Source organism: Saccopteryx bilineata, chromosome 3 (genome assembly GCF_036850765.1).
Source record: "Saccopteryx bilineata isolate mSacBil1 chromosome 3, mSacBil1_pri_phased_curated, whole genome shotgun sequence".
Classification (NCBI taxonomy): domain Eukaryota; kingdom Metazoa; phylum Chordata; class Mammalia; order Chiroptera; family Emballonuridae; genus Saccopteryx; species Saccopteryx bilineata.
Genome location: NC_089492.1, coordinates 255327929 through 255345224, shown reverse-complemented (window position 1 = coordinate 255345224; position 17296 = coordinate 255327929). Strand labels below are relative to the sequence as shown.

The window sequence follows — 17296 nt, the reverse complement described above, 5'->3', positions numbered from 1 at the left end:
TTTCCAGTTTTCCCAGCACCATTTATTGAAGAGGCTTTCTTTTCTCCATTGTGTGTTGTTGGCCCCTTTATCAAAAATTATTTGACTATATATATGTGGTTTTATTTCTGGGTTTTCTATTCTGTTCCATTGGTCTGAGTGTCTATTTTTCTGCCAATACCATGCTGTTTTGATTGTCGTGGCCCTATAATATAGTTTGAAGTCTGGTATTGTAATGCCCCCAGCTTTATTCTTTTTCTTTAGGATTGCTTTGGCTATTCAGGATTTTTTATAGTTCCATATAAATCTGATGATTTTTTTTTTTGTATTTTTCTGAAGCTGGAAACGGGGAGAGACAGACAGACTCCTGCATGCGCCCGACTGGGATCCACCCAGCATGCCCGCCAGGGGTGACGCTCTGCCCACCAGGGGGCGAAGCTCTGTGCCTCCGGGGCATTTCTCTGCCAGGACCAGAGCCACTCCAGCGCCTGGGACAGAGGCCAAGGAGCCATCCCCAGTGCCCGGGCCATCTTTGCTCCAATGGAGCCTCGGCTGCGGGAGGGGAAGAGAGAGACAGAGAGGAAGGAGGGGGGGGTGGAGAAGCAAATGGACGCTTCTCCTATGTGCCCTGGCCGGGAATCGAACCCGGGTCCCCCGCACGCCAGGCCGACGCTCTACCACTGAGCCAACCAGCCAGGGCCAATCTGATGATTTTTTGCTCCATTTCTTTAAAAAATGTCATTGGAATTTTGATGGAAATTGCATTAAATTTGTATATTGCTTTGGGTAATATGGCCATCTTGATTATATTTATTCTTCCTAACCAAGAAAAAGGTATATTCTTCCATCTCATTATATCTTTTTCAATTTCCCTTAACAATGGTTTATAGTTTTCATTATATAAGTCCTTTATATTCTTTGTTATGTTTATTCCTAAGTATTTTTTTTTGTTGTTGTTGCAATCGTGAAGGGGGTTGTTCTTTTGAGTTCGTTCTCAAATGTTTCAATTTTGGCATATAGAAAGGCTATTGTCTTCTGTATGTTAATTTTGTATCCTGTGACCTTACTGTATTGGCTTATTGTTTCTAGTAGTCTTTTTGTGGATTCTTTGGGGTTTTCTATGTATAGGATCATATCATCTGCAAAAAGTGATACCTTTACTTCTTCTTTTCCAATATGGATGCCTTTTATTTCTTTGTCTTGTCTGATTGCTCTGGCTAGAACCTCTAGTACCACATTAAATAAGAGTGGAGAGAGTGGACAACCCTGTCTTGTTCCTGATTTAAGGGGGAAAGCCTTCAGTTTAGTGCCATTTAATATGATGTTAGCTGAAGGTTTATCATATATGGCCTTTATCATGTTGAGATAGTTTCCTTCTATACCCATTTTGTTGAGAGTCTTAAACATAAAATTGTGTTGTATTTTATCAAAAGCCTTTTCTGCGTCTATTGATAAGATCATGTGGTTTTTGTTCTTTGTTTTGTTGATATGGTGTATTACGTTAACCGTTTTACGTATGTTGAACCATCCTTGAGATTCTGGGATGAATCCCACTTGATCATGATGTATTATTTTTTTAATATGTTGTTGTATTCGATTTGCTAGTATTTTGTTTAGTATTTTAGCATCTGTATTTATTAGAGATATTGGTCTGTAGTTTTCTTTTTTTGTGCCATCCTTGCCTGGTTTTGGTATAAGGGTTATGTTTGCCTCATAAAATGTGTTTGGAAGTATTGCTTCTTCAATTTTTTGGAAGACTTTCAGTAGAATAGGAACCAAGTCTTTGAAGGTTTGATAAAATTTGCTGGTACAGCCGTCTGGGCCTGGACTTTTTATCAATGAACACATTTAAAAAAATTATTTTATTGATTGATTTTAGAGAGACAAAGGAAAAAAGGGAGAGAGAGAGAGAGAATCATTCATTTCTTGTTCCACTTAGTTGTACATTTTTTGGTACATTTATTGGTTCCATTTAGTTGTACATTTATCTTCCATGTGCCCTTACCAGGGATTGAACCTGCAAGCTTGGTGTTTTGGGATGATGCTCTAAATGACCGAGGTAACTGGCTGGTGCCCAGTGAACATATTTTAAACTTGATCCTGTCCCAGGAGCACTTGACAGTCATGTTTTACTTCAAATGTCTGTGTTCTCTGCATGTATTTCACAATACTTGATGCTCCTGTTTTCTCTCACACTTCAGTGCTTGCTTCTTTTCCTTTTCTGGAGGTTCCCACTTCTCTACCCAGTTTTAAAATATGAGAATTGGTTAAGGTAACAGAGCAATACAATAAGACACATTCAGAGGTTTCTGTGCTTCACTGGTTGTGTCTTGCAGAAGGACTGGGGAAATCAACACATCTGGCGTGGCTCAGAGGTAACAAGGAGGAGAAGAGAAAGGACCTTAGAATTCCCAGTCCACAGAGAAGGGGCTTAGAGCAAACTACTTTTTCTTTCTTTAGTTGAATTTATTAGGGTGATACTAGTTAACATAATGATTTAGGTTTCGGGTACCTAAATCTAAAACACATCTCTATACACTGTATTTTATGTTCATCCTCTCAAATCATGTTTGTCCATCACCATCCGTCTCCCCATTCCCTCCTTCACCTTTAGTGTCCCAGTAATCACCACACTTTTGTCCAAGTTCATGAGCTTTTTTGGTCCCTTTTTTATCTTATCTTTCCACCTCCTTCTCCCAGACCTCCTTCCCCTGACAGCTGTTAGTCTTCTCTCTATGTATGAGTCTGATTCTATTTTTTTTTATTTCTTTTTGTTCATTAGAGTCTCCATATGAGTGAAATTATATGGTACTTGTCTGTCTCTGACTGGCTTATTTCACTTAGAATAATAATATCCAGGTCTATCTATACTGTTACAAAAGTAAGATTTCCTTTTATTTACGGCCACATGGTATTCCATTATGTAAATGTACCACAGCTCTTTAATGTACTCATCTACTGATGGCCACTTGGGTTGTTTCCTGATCTTGGCTATTGTAAATACCACAGCAATGAACATAGTGGTGAATATATTCTTTTGAATTAGTTTGGAATTTTAAGATATATTCCAAGAAATGCATTGCAGTGTCAAAAGGAGTTTCAGCTTTAATTTTTTTTGGATAACTTCATACTGCTTTTCACAATGGCTGTACTAATATATATGCATTCCCAGCAGTAGTGCATAAGGGTTCCCTTTTCTCCACACCCTCAGCAGCATTTGTTGTTTGTTGATTTACTGATAATGGCCATTCTGACTGGTGTGAAGTGATAGCTTATTGTGATTTTAATTTGCATTTCTATGATGGTTAGTGAGGTTGAGCATCTTTTCATATTGGCTATCTGTATGTACTCTTTAGAAAGTTTCTATTCACGTCATTTGTCATTTTTAATTAGATTTTTTTGGTGTTGAGTTTTATAAGTTCTTTATAAAATTTGGATATGAATACCTTATCATATGTATCATCAAATATATTCTCTTATTGTATCAGTGGGCTGTATTCATTTTTTTGATGGTATCTTTTTTATGAAAATACTTTTTAGTTTGATTTAGTTCCAATTGTTTGCTTTTTCTTTCACACAAGAAGATATATCTGAAAAAATATTGCTATGAGAAATATATGAGATTTTACTGCTTAGGTTTTCTTCTAGAATTTTTTTTTTAGTTTTGTGTCTAATATTTAAGTCTTTAATCCATTCTGAGTTTATTCTTGTGTATGGTGCAAGAAGGTGGTCTAGTTTTATATTTTTGCACTTATTGTCCTATTTTCCCAAAACCATTTATTGAATAGGCTGTTTTTAACCCATTGCATGTTCTGGCCTCCTTTATTAAATATTAGTTAACCATATAGGTGTAGGTTGAATTCTGGGCTCTCTATTCTGTACCATTATTTATATGTCCATTTTTATGCCATATCATACTGTTTTGGTTACTACATACTTATAGCATAGTTTGACATCAGGTAGTGTGATTTTTTCCAACTTTATTCTTTTTATTTATGATTGCTGTGGCTATTCAAGGTCTTTTGTGGTTCCAAAATTTTTTTGTTCTGGTTTTATGAATTACACTATTGGTATTTTGATGGGAATTGCTTTGAATCTATAGTTTGCTTTGGGTAATGTGGAACTTTTAATGATGTTAAATTTTTCTATCCATGAACATGGTATATGCTTCCACTTGTTTGCATCTTCTTCAATTTCTTTCTTTAGAATCTTATAAATGTCTGAGTACAGGTCTTTTACATTCTCAGCTAAATACATTCCTAAGTGTGGAGCTCCAAGAGGCCTGGTATCTCTGGCCCTTTTCACCACCAGGAGACCCATACTTTATTCACACACCATTGGGTCTCTGTGGGAAGTAATGAGGCTTCTACTGTTGCAGACTTGAGGGATGCTTATTTTCAAGAATATGAGGAAAGTCATTCATGTCTAAAAATCATTTCTCCTTCACCATCTACCACAACTCTCTAAAACAACGTGTGGTGCCATGGCCAGTTGGCTCAGCGGTAGAGCATTGGCCTGGTGTGTGGAAGTCCTGGGTTCGATTCCTGGTCAGGGCACATAGGAGAAGCACCCATCTGCTTCTCCACCCTTTCCCTTCTTCTTCCTCTCTGTGTCTCTCTTCCCCTCCTGCAGCCAGGACTCCATTGGAGCAGAGTTGGTCCAGGTGCTGAGGACAGCTCCATGGCCTCCACCTCAGGTGCTAGAATGGCTCTGGCTGCAATAGAGTAGTGCCCCAGATGGGCTGAGAATTGCCCCTAGTAGGCATGCTGGGTGGATCCCGGTCGGGTGCATGCGGGAGTCTGTCTGACTGCTTCCCTGCTTCTAACTTCAGAAAAAACAAACAAACAAACAAACAAACAAACAAACAGAAACAACATGTGTCAATTTATTTCTCAAATGATGCTAGGGTTCTGGATCAGTCTTAGCATCACAGGATTGGATAATCCCCAAAGCTTAGTCAGGTAGAGTTTCCTCTAGCAGGAAACTCCTTCTGTAACATTACTGCAGACCTGACTTACACACAGACTGTACAGAAGAGCTTACCATTCGTGGCCTTTCTCTTCTTTTATATCTGGGCTGCTTGACAGGGAAAAAGTGTGTGTGTGTGTGTGTGTGTGTGTGTGTGTGTGTTGTGTGGGAGTAATGACTCCTGGTCCTGCCCTGTCAGCCTGAATCCCTACCTGTCAGGAAATGCTTTCTGGAGTAGGAGGCATACAAGCTGAGTTTGCAAGATCAGAAAGAAACCTGGGAGGAAGGTCCTAACCTCCAGTCTAAAACACAGCTTTAACTACCATTCTTGTACCTTCATTTGACAGCTATCATTATGAGTAGTTTTTGGACCTTAACACTGTGTATGTGTCATGCAGTTGTGCATGTGAATGTAAACTCAGGCTGGTTTTTTTCCATTGCCCGAAGCCAGCAGGGTTACATGTTGGTCCCTCTCCTCACCCCAGTGGAATATTGTGGTTGAAGCACATGAGCATAGCTGATCACCCAGAAGTCCATGTTTCCATTGTCCTGTGCTTTCTCACATGGGTGCTGAGTCTCTCTGCTTCACCTGATATCATTGGACCTGCCAAACTTCCTGTTCAGGATGCTCTCAGCTCATTTTTCTGCTCTATGTCTCATTAAGCACTAAGTGTCCATCCTTCCCCCTTCTTAGAGCAGGGTTGAACTTCCCCAGTGACCTAGGAGGCCAGAAGACTGGGAGGGAGATTCTGGCTACTGGTACTGATTAAGGGAGAAGCCCTTCAGGGAGCAGGATGAGGTATCCCACTGAAGGCAGTGGGGTGCCGGGAGGTCCATATATGACATATAGGATCATGGACTAGGAATGGCAAGGGTTTTCCCAGGAGGATGACCTGTGTTTAGAATCATCAAGAGAACATCTTTGAATTGAAAGAAGCTAGTGGAGAAGGACAAGGAGAGCAGACCCCCAAGGGCAAGAGGACCACCACTCACATATTCACCAAATGTTGCAGGTTCGTAGAAGCCCCTCTGCCATTTGGGTATTTGACAAGAGGTGCAGAGGACTGCCAAGAGCCTGTCCTGGGAGAAGGTGCAACCAGATCTTTACTGACATCCCTTCTCCCTGGTCACACTTATTTGCCCACTAGGATATTTCAAATCTCTCCTGGATAGCTGCTTAACTCCTGGTCTCTGAGGTAATGGGTCCTGGCACCACAGAGTAAATATTTTTTCCCTTCCATTTCTCCTTTATCTATCCTCCACTTCTCTCTTCTCTTCACCCATCTCCTCCTAGGAGTAAACACTTCACATGACATTATGAACTTTATTCCAGGAAAGTAGAAAGAAGGTGAGGTTATGAAATGACACATGTGTAGACAGGTAACCCACAGAAGGGATCTGGGAACAAGGAACGATGGTAGTCACACAGGGAGTTTTTAGGTAGAATAAAGGCTCCCAATGTCCAAGGTCTAATCCCTGCATGTTGTAACTATGTCTTATTCTTTATTTTTAAATTTTTAATAATTAATACTTATTAATTTTTTAGACAGATATGAAGAAGGAGAGAGAAAAAAAGAGGGAGAGAGAGAAACATTGACTTGTTTTACTTATTCATGCATTCATTGGTTGTTACTTGTATGTGCCCTGACTGGGGATAGAACCTGCAACTTTGTCATGTCAGGACCACATTCCCATAAACTGTACTGTCAAGCCAAGGCCTATGTCCTGTTTCATTATAGTGGGCCCATGTAATCACAACTGTCCTATAAAAGAGAAGGAAGTGTAAAGACAAAAGCAGAGAGACATTTGTAGATGCTGCTGGATTTGAAGATGGAGGAAGGCTCCAGAAGGCAAGGAATGTAACAATGCAGCTCAAATGCTGGAGAGACAATGGCAGGGATTCTCTTCTAGAGCCCAGGAGGTGTGTGTATGTGTGGGGCTCTGCGAACACCTCAGTTGTGTCCCGAGAAACCCATTTCAGATTTCTGACTCCAGAACCCAGGAGAAAACTATTGAAATGTTTTAGTCACTGATGCTATGGTAAATTACTATACCAGCTAAAGGAAACTAATACAGGGAAAGACAGCAAGCAGAAAATGGAAAAGACAGGGAGAGGTCGGACAGGCAGAGGCCCGGAGGAGATCAGGGAGATTGGCAGGCACGCAGATGGAAAGCAGGAATTGATAAGAGAGACAGGGGATGGGAGTGGGTAACAGGAAGGGAGGAAGGAGTTCCTCAGAGCTTGTCCTTGTGTCATCAAGGGTTAGAGGAGCTTCCTGAGCTGCAGGTGGATCCCATTATTAGACTTCAACACAATTTCTGGTATAGGGATGGGGACTCTGGAAGAATCCGCTACCAGCTCAAAGCGAAGTAGGGTCAAGGCCACGGCCACCTTCAGCTCGTTCATGGCAAAATGCTTCCCGATGCAGTTCCTGGACCAGGGATGGAAAACAACATGAGAAATGGTCTCAAAACCTGTATTGAGCTAGGCAGGCAATGGCTACTGAGCCCTTGCCAGGACCAGGGGATTCTGATGTGAGTCAATCTGATTTCCTTCCTGGTCAGTCACGCACTCTTCTGCCACACGAGCCTTGCTTCACATTCTGCCCCTGAACTTTGACAAAGTCTAACTGTCTTCTACAACTAGCCCCTAACTCCTATGTCTGTTCTCAACAGGCATGAAATCTTCTTAGGGAGAGGTCAGTGCACTAAGCTACCAGGTCAAGTCCAGTGAACCACTTTAATGTTAATTATTAGTTTGGTTACTCCTGACATAAGCAGTTTCTGGTTTCACAATGTGGAAGCCAGGTCATGGCATGATATAAAGGGGGGTGAGGCCACATTCTCAGATCTGGTGGACACAGTGGGGCTTCTATTCTCAAAGAGAAGGAAAGGTTCACAGAGAAGGAGGGATGAAATTGTGTGAGGAAATGAGAATGACAACAGGGAAGTTTCCTGGGGCAACTAGAAATTAGCGACTTTCAATCAGTTGCTCACAACTGGTCCAGACTCCTGCCTCTCCCACATCTTTCACCCTACTAGCTGATGTAGCTTTTCTTTTCTGTAGCAGAAATGTTTTTCCTTGACATTTGTCAGTCTCCTCACCTGGACTTTTCTGTCTCTCTGCCTTCTCTTCCACTACATTGAAGCCAAGACCCAGCTCAGCCCTTCCAATAACTCATCACAGGTAGGACACGACCAAATCAAAGCCCTCTATGGATGGTTGCCTCACTTACTTCTTACTTGTCAAACTCCACTTCTAAGTCATCTTATGTTGTTGAGATCATGGATAAAGACATCCCTCCACCTTTGCCTGCCACATGCTCAAGGCTAAGCTGAAAGACGTCCCGTCTTCACCTTCTCTGCCAGCTGCATGTTTCCTTTCCTGACCCCAAGTCTCCATTAGAGTTTTACTCAAGGGTACATCACCATGCAGTGCCCAGGAAAGTGCAAATAGCATGTAACATTCCACAATCTTCAATAAGGGAATCTTCAATAAGTGAATAAGTAAGTGAAAGAAAGAATGAATGAGTGATATCTGTTTGAAGTAGAGGTACTGGTTTCCTGACTCTGAACTCCTAAAGGCAGGAACATTATCTTTCCCATCTCCTAACTCAGGACTTGTCACGCAGAGATAGGCTTAAAATACTTTAATATTAGAGTGAAGTTAATTGAATTGAAAAAGTAAATTAAAACTTAAAATAAAAACCCCATGGGCCCTGGCCAGTTGGCTCAGTGGTACAGCATTGGCCTGGCGTGCAGGAGTCCCGGGTTTGATTCCCGGCCAGGGCACACAGGAGAAGCGCCCATCTGCTTCTCCACCCCTCCCCCTCTCCTTCCTCTCTGTCTCTCTCTTCCCCTCCCGCAGCCAAGGCTCCATTGGAGCAAAGTTGGCCTGGGTGCTGAGGATATCTCTATGGCCTCTGCCTCAGGCACTAGAATGGCTCTGGTTGCAACAGAGCAATGCCCCAGATGGACAGAGCATCGCCTCTTGGTGGGCATGCCGGGGTGGATCCCGGTCAGGTGCATGCGGGAGTCTGTCTGACTGCCTCCCCGTTTCCAACTTCAGAAAAATACAAACAAAAACAAAAACAAGCCCCCCCACCATGATTTCTGACCTAGGAATTAAAGCTGCCTAGTGCTCTACTGCCCTCTAGTGGCAGCAACATGACTTGCAATTCTGGGAAAAACCAAACCCTGGAGCCAGTCTCTGGAAGAACGATTTGTTTAAAGCCTGTTCTGTGAAACCTGGTTCACTGTTTGAAGAACTCACAGACTTATGGATTCAGAAAAAGCTTGTTTCTAGTAAGCAAATTCAAATTTTATGAAAATTACTATTTCACAGGAGGATTCCTGTAGCATTTGCAGATTTTCAAACAGAACCCATTAAGTAGTATACTCAACAGCTGTTTCAAGTGTGCTGGATAGTTTACACACCAGGAACTTTTCAAATGTATGTGTGATACAAAAAATCATGTTTTTTCCCCCCCAAAACCAGTGATTGTTCACCTGACCAGGAAGTAGTGCAGTGGATAGAGCATTGGCCTGGGACACTGAGGACCAGATTTGAAACCCTGAGGTGGCCGGCTTGAGCATGGGCTCATCCAGCTTGAGCATGGGATCAACAGCTGAGCACAGGATTGCTTGCTTGAGCATGAGATCATAAACATGATCCCATGGTCGCTGGCTTAATCCCAAGGTCACTGGCTTGAGCGGGGGGTCACTGGCTCGGCTGAAGCCCCTCGTCAAAGCATATATGAGAAAGCAATCAATGAACATCTAAGGTGCCACAACAAAGAATTGATGCTTCTCATCTCTCCCCCTTCCTGTCTGTCTGTCCCTATCTGTCTGTTTCTCTTGCTAAAAACAACAACAACAAACAGTGATTGTCCTTATTTTTATGCTGTTTGCCATTGGACTGTGTAAACTATGGGACCATGGTATTTAAATTCCACTTTAAATAAAGAATTCTTACTGGTGATGTCACAGAAATGGCACCGTGAGCAGTGCGTCCGACAGATCTCCCCCAAATCTCAACAAATTTATCAACTAGAAACAGAAAAATTTATCCTCGGAGCATTCTGGAGTTCCACACACACTGAAAGCGAAAGGACTGTTATCACTTGAATCTGAGAGACAGGTGGGAGCTGAGGGTGTGGAGGAAGCTAACTACCACACGGACGTTCATTCAAGCCGAGGAGGGAGTATGCCTGTGGTGAGTCAACCCACACATGCAATTGCCCGCCCACACTGGGGGAGCAACAGCCTGAGCGCTGCGAGCAGCTGCCGGCATGCCGTGAGAAACTGCGTGCGCGCGCCCCGTGCTGCGGTCCAGTCGCAGAGCGAGCTCCCTTGCCCGTGAGCATCCCCAGCAGCCCACGCACTGCGAGTGAGAGTCCCCAGCCACCCGCGTGCCCAGAGCACCCCATTCGCTTGCGTGCCCTGAACGTCCCACTTGCCCACATGCCCAGAGCACCCCACTCGCCCGCACACCCAGAGTGCCCCATTCTCCAGTGCGCCCAGTACACCCCAGCCGCCAGCGGCAAAGCAAGCGGGAAGGGCGCCAAAGCTATCTTCCCTACTCCGGAGATTCTCTCCGTGGGCGGGGCACCTCACCCAGCCATTCAAGCTAACAATCAAGCATTGGGGGAGGGGTGCGCAGGCAGCTTGAAATACTTTCTGGAGCACAGCTGCGGATCCAATCACTGAAATTAGCTTAACCCACGAAATCTGCGCACCCATGGGGCTCTAATTGATAAGATCTCTCTCAGTTTGGCGATCCAAGACAAGAGGCGTGATATTTTTCAGTGCCTCTCGCTAAAGGGGCGGGGGCAACTTCTGATTGACAGAGCTTCCATATTCAGGGATATACGCTAACAAGAGGGACTTGGCAGATATTAAGATCTATACAGCAAGCAGCGACTAGTGCCTCTTCTTCCCAGACAAAACAGGCTACAAAGTGTGGAAAGCCTGGGTTGAGTGGTCCAACTGAATGCTAGGCGCTGAACAGTCACCTTGACAACAATTGACTCCCAGCCCCGCCTGATTACGCTGGAGGCTCTGACTGCCAGAGCCTTACCCAGAGCCTTGTGCTGAGTGGGGATAGAGTGGGGATTTCCCAGCTCTTTGAGCCTCTTACTCCCCAGGCAGAAGCAGTGGCAGCCTCATAGCTGGATCACCAGGCTGCTAATTCAGGAAGGGGAGACTAGGAGAGAGACTCCAGGGTAGCAAACTCTCTCATTGTTGGACCCTGCAAACACCAACAAGCCTTGACTACCAGCGAGACTAAAGCCAATTATATGACATTGCCATAGAATCCCATCAACTGCAAATCCCTACCTAAGCATGACACAGGGGCAGAGCCTGGGGTACAGAGTCACCGACCAGGAAGAGGGAGAGAAAAGAAAAAGGAAGAAGTTAACCTCTCAATATCAAGAAAAATCCACAGACTTTATGACTTGTTCCACTAAATTTTTTTGTTGTTTGTTTCTTCTATCTTACTGTCTTTATTATTATTATTTCTATTTCCTCCACCTCAATCTTTTTATTCTCTGCCCATCTTATGCTTCCCTTTTCTTGAACTACACTACCCATGAGTGTTACATTTTATTTCTTTTCTTCATCCTTACTCTCCTTTAGGGTTACACTCCAAAACCCTTAACTCTCACTCTCTCCCTTTTGTTTTTTTTTTCCCTTTTTTTCTTCCTTCGTTTTTCTCTTTTTCTTATTTTTTCCTTACTATTCGTTTCTTCTTTTCTCCTTTTACTTTTCCTCCCATTCAATCCTCAATCACGAACAAATTATTTAATTTGGAACTCAAGTTTTTTTGGATTTTTTTTTTGCTTTTGTTTTTGGTTTTCTTTTGTTTGTTTGTTTTTGTGGCATTTTGGGTACTTTTTACGTTGCTTTTTAACTCACTAGCATTCCTCCCAACCCAAGGTCTCCATTGTATTTAGTCTTTGCTCCACTTAATACAACAGATTTTTACTTATTATTACTTTTTTTCTTCTTTAATTATTTTTTTCCTTTTTCTGTTTCCCTCTTATCCCTCTCATTATATCTCTTAGTCGACCATCACTTACAAACAAATAATTTTATACTTGTCTAAGATTTTCTCATTTTTTTTAGCATTTAGTAGGTCCCTACTCCCTTTTTTGCTCCTTGAACTCTTCACCCCAAATCAGGCCCTCCGTTATAGGCAGTTTGTTCCATTTAGCATAATATAATTCACAGGTCATCATAATATTCCCCTAAGGAGGGGAGAGGAGGGAAAGAGAAGAAAGAAAAAAGGGGGAAATAATAAATTATTACTGTTTTTTTTGTGGGGTGTTTTTCTTTTTTCCTTTTTATTCTTTATTAATTCTAATTAGTGCTATCAACAAGACCACCCTCAGATGCCAATAAGAAAAAGGAAATCGAATATTATGGATACAAAAGATAGAGAGGTAACACAAATAGATGTGGAAAAATCTATGGAGAAAAGATTTAACATATTGAAAACCTTGGAGCTAAATGACAGAGAATTTAAAATAGAAATCTTAAAAATACTCAGAGATATACAAAAAAACACAGAAAGGCAATTTAGGGAGATCAGAAAACAACTCAACAATCACAAAGAATATATTACCAGGAAATTGAAACTATAAAAACAAATCAAACAGAAATGAAAAACTCAATTCATGAGCTGAAAAATGAGGTAACAAGCTTAGCTAATAGAACAGCCCAGATAGAAGATAGGATTAGTGAAATAGAAGACAAGCAACTTGAGGCACAACAGAAAGAAGAAGAAAGAGACTAAAAAATAATAAAAAATGAGAAAGCCCTACAGGAACTGTCTGACTCCATCAGAAAGAATAACATAAGAATAATAGGTATATCAGAGGGAGAAGAGAAAGAAAATGAAATGGAGAATATACTCAAACAAATAATAGACGAGAACTTCCCAAGCCTGTGGAAAGAACTAAAGCCTCAAATTCAAGAAGCAAACAGAACTCTGAGTTTTCTTAACCCCAACAAACCCACTCCAAGGCACATCATAATGAAGATGACACAAACCAATGACAAAGAAAAAATTCTCAAGGCAGCCAGGGAAAAGAAGAGTACAACATATAAAGGAAGGCCTATTAGATTATCATCAGATTTCTCAGCAGAAACTCTACAAGCTAGAAGAGAGTGGACCCCAATATTTAAAGTCCTGAAAGAGAGGAACTTTCAGCCACGAATACTATACCCATCAAAGCTATCCTTCAAGTATGAAGGAGATATAAAAACATTCACAAATACAGGAAAGATGAGGGAATTTATCATCAGAAAGCCCCCACTCCAGGAAATACTAAAGGGGGTTTTCCAACCAGATTCAAAGAACAAAACAAAACAAAACCACAAGTAACAGCTCCACCAAGAACACAATAAAACCAAATTTATACTGTGACAACAAAAGAAAAAAAGGGGGGAGAGGATGGAGATTAACAGTAGCAAAGGACGATGAAGTGCAGAAATACTCATAAGATAGGGTACAACAATGAATATTGTAGGTACCCTTTTCATTACTTAATGGTAACCACCCTTGAAAAAACCACCACAAAAACACTTGACTTAAAAAAGGTAACAGCAGAGGAAAGAAGTATGGAATACAAACAAACAAAAACAAATGATAGAAAAACAAAAGAGAAGAATCAAACAAGATACAAAACTAACAGAAAGTAATTTATAAAATGGCAATAGGGAACCCACAAGTGTCAATAATTACACTAAATGTAAATGGATTAAACTTACCAATAAAAAGACACAGAGTAGCAGAATGGATTAAAAAAGAAAATCCAACTGTATGCTGCCTAAAAGAAACACATCTAAGCAACAAGGATAACAACAAATTCAAAGTGAAAGGCTAGAAAACAGTACTCCAAGCAAACAACACCCCAAAAAAAGCAGGTGTAGCAATACTCATATCTAATAATGCTGACTATAAGACAGCAAAAGTACTCAGAGACAAAAATGGTCATTTCATAATGATTAAGGGGACACTGAATCAAGAAGACATAACAATCCTTAATATATATGCACCAAACCAAGGAGCACCAAAATATATAAGACAGCTACTTATTGACCTTAAAACAAAAACTGACAAAAATACAATCATACTTGGAGACCTCAGTACACCGTTGACAGCTCTAGATTGGTCATCCAAACAGAGAATCAATAAAGATATATTGGCCTTAAACGAAATATTAGAACACCTGGATATGATAGACAGCTACAGGACACTTCATCCCAAAGCGACAGAGTATACATTTTTCTCTAGTGTACATGGAACATTCTCAAGAATTGACCATATGTTGGGCCACAAAGACAATATCAGCAAATTTAGAAAAAATGAAGTTGTGCCAAGCATATTTTCTGATCATAAAGCCTCGAAACTAGAATTCAACTGCAAAAAAGAGGGGAAAAACCCACAAAAATGTGGAAACTAAACAACACACTTCTAAAAAATGAATGGGTCAAAGAAGAAATAAGCACAGAGATCAAAAGATATATACAGACAAATGAAAATGAAAATAGGACATATCAGAATCTCTGGGATGCAGCAAAATCAGTAATAAGAGGAAAGTTCATATCACTTCAGGCATATATGAACAAACAAGAGAGAGCCCAAGTGAACCCCTTAACTTCACACCTTAAGGAACTAGAAAAAGAAGAACAAAGACAACCCAAAACCAGCCGAAGAAAGGAGATAATAAAAATCAGAGCAGAAATAAACGAAATAGAGAACAGAAAAACTATAGAAAAAAATCAATAAAACAAGGAGCTGGTTCTTTGAAAAGATCAACAAAATTGACAAACCCTTGGCAAGACTCACTAAGGAAAAAAGGCAAAGGACTCAAATAAATAAAATGCAAAATGAAAGAGGAGAAATCACCACAGACATCATAGATATACAAAGAATTATTGTAGAATACTATGAAAAATTATATGCCACCAAATACAACAATCCAGAAGAAATGGATAAATTCCTAGAACAATACAACCTTCCTAGACTGAGTCATGAAGAAGCAGAAAGCCTAAACAGACCAATCAGCAGGGAGGAAATAGAAAAAACTATTAAAAACCTCCCCAAAAATAAAAGTCCAGGCCCAGAAGGTTATACTAGTGAATTCTATTAAACATTCAAAGAAGACTTGGTTCCTATTCTACTCAAAGTCTTCCAAAAAATTGAAGAAGAAGCAATACTTCCAAACACATTTTATGAGGCCAACATAACCCTCATACTGAAACCTGGCAAGGATGGCACAAAAAAAGAAAACTACAGACCAATATCTCTAATGAATACAGATGCTAAAATACTAAACAAAATACTGGCAAACCGAATACAACAACATATTAAAAAAATAATACATCATGATCAAGTGGGATTCATCCCAGAATCTCAAGGATGGCTCAACATACATAAAACGGTTAACGTAGTACACCATATCAACAAAACAAAGAACAAAAACCACATGATCTTATCAATAGATGCAGAAAAGGCTTTTGATAAAATACAATATAATTTTATGTTTAGGACTCTCAACAAAATGGGTATAGAAGGAAAATATCTCAACATGATAAAGGTCATATATGATAAACCATCAGCCAACATCATATTAAATGGCATAAAACTGAGGACTTTTCACCTTAAATCAGGAACAAGACAGGGTTGTCCACTCTCTCCACTCTTATTTAACGTGGTGCTAGAAGTTCTGGCCAGAGCAATCAGACAAGACAAAGAAATAAAAGGCATCTATATCGGAAAGGAAGAAGTAAAGGTATCACTTTTTGCTGATGATATGATCCTATACATCGAAAACCCGAAGGACTCCACAAAAAGATTACTAGAAACAATAAACCAATACAATAAGGTCGCAGGATACAAAATTAACATACAAAAGTCCATAGCCTTTCTATATGCCAACAATGAAATATTAGAAAACAAACTCAAAAAAATAATCCCCTTCATGATTGCAACAACAAAAATAAAATACCTAGGAATAAACATAACGAAGAATGTAAAGGACCTATATAATGAAAACTACAAGGCATTGTTAAGAGAAATAGAAAAAGACACAATGAGATGGAAAAATATTCCTTGTTCTTGGATAGGAAGAATAAATATAATTAAAATGGCCACATTACCCAAAGCAATATATAAATTTAATGCAATTCCCATCAAAATTCCTATGACATTTTTTAAAGAAATGGAACAAAAAATTATCAGATTTATATGGAACTATAAAAAACCCCGAATAGGCAAAGCAATCCTAAGGAAAAAGAATGAAGCTGGGGACATTACAATACCTGACTTTAAACTCTATTATAGGGCCACAACAATCCAAACAGCATGGTATTGGCAGAAAAATAGACACTCAGACCAATGGAACAGAATAGAAAGCCCAGAAATAAAACCACATATATATGGTCAAATAATCTTTGATAAAGGGGCCAACAACACACAATGGAGAAAAGAAAACCTCTTCAACAAATGGTGTTGGGAAAACTGGAAAGCCACATGCAAAAGAATGAAACTCGACTACAGCTTGTCCCCATGTACTAAAATTAATTCAAAATGGATCAAAGACCTAAATATAAGACCTGAAACAATAAAGTACATAGAAGAAGACATAGGTACTAAACTCATGGACCTGGGTTTTAAAGAACATTTTATGAACTTGACTCCAAAGGCAAGAGAAGTGAAAGCAAAGATAAATGAATGGGAGTACATCAGAATAAAAAGTTTTTGCTCAGTAAGAGAAACTGATATCAAAATAAACAGACAGCCAACTAAATGGGAAATGTTATTTTCAAACAACAGCTCAGATAAGGGCCTAATATTCAAAATTTACAAAGAACTCATAAAACTCAACAAACAAACAAACAAACAATCCAATAAAAAAATGGGAAGAGGACATGAACAGACACTTCTCCCAGGAAGAAATACAGATGGCCAACAGATATATGAAAAGATACTCAGCTTCATTAGTTATTAGAGAAATGCAAATCAAAACTACAATGAGATACCACCTCACTCCTGTTAGATTAGCTATTATCAACAAGACGGGTAATAGCAAATGTTGGAGAGGCTGCAGAGAAAAGGGAACTCTCATCCACTGTTGGTGGGACTGTAAAGTAGTACAACCATTATGGAGGAAAGTATGGTGGTTCCTCAAAAAACTGCAAATAGAACTACCTTATGACCCAGCAATCCCTCTACTGGGTATATACCCCAAAACCTCAGAAACATTGATATGTAAAGACACATGTAGCCCCATGTTTATTGCAGCACTGTTCACAGTGGCCAAGACATGGAAACAACCAA

At 40.2% G+C, this 17296-nt stretch overlaps 1 protein-coding gene across 1 annotated transcript in view; it reads right to left on the bottom strand.

The window, feature by feature from the left end:
* Positions 1-7070: 7070 nt before the first annotated feature.
* The window catches only part of LOC136331188 (cytochrome P450 4A11-like), a 30801-nt gene continuing 20575 nt past the window's right edge, over positions 7071-17296 (bottom strand). Inside the window, exon 12 of the mRNA XM_066269273.1 lies at positions 7071-7379. Within this exon, the coding sequence (XP_066125370.1) occupies positions 7211-7379 (169 nt within the window). The 3' untranslated portion in view covers positions 7071-7210. The remainder of the gene's footprint in view (positions 7380-17296) is intronic.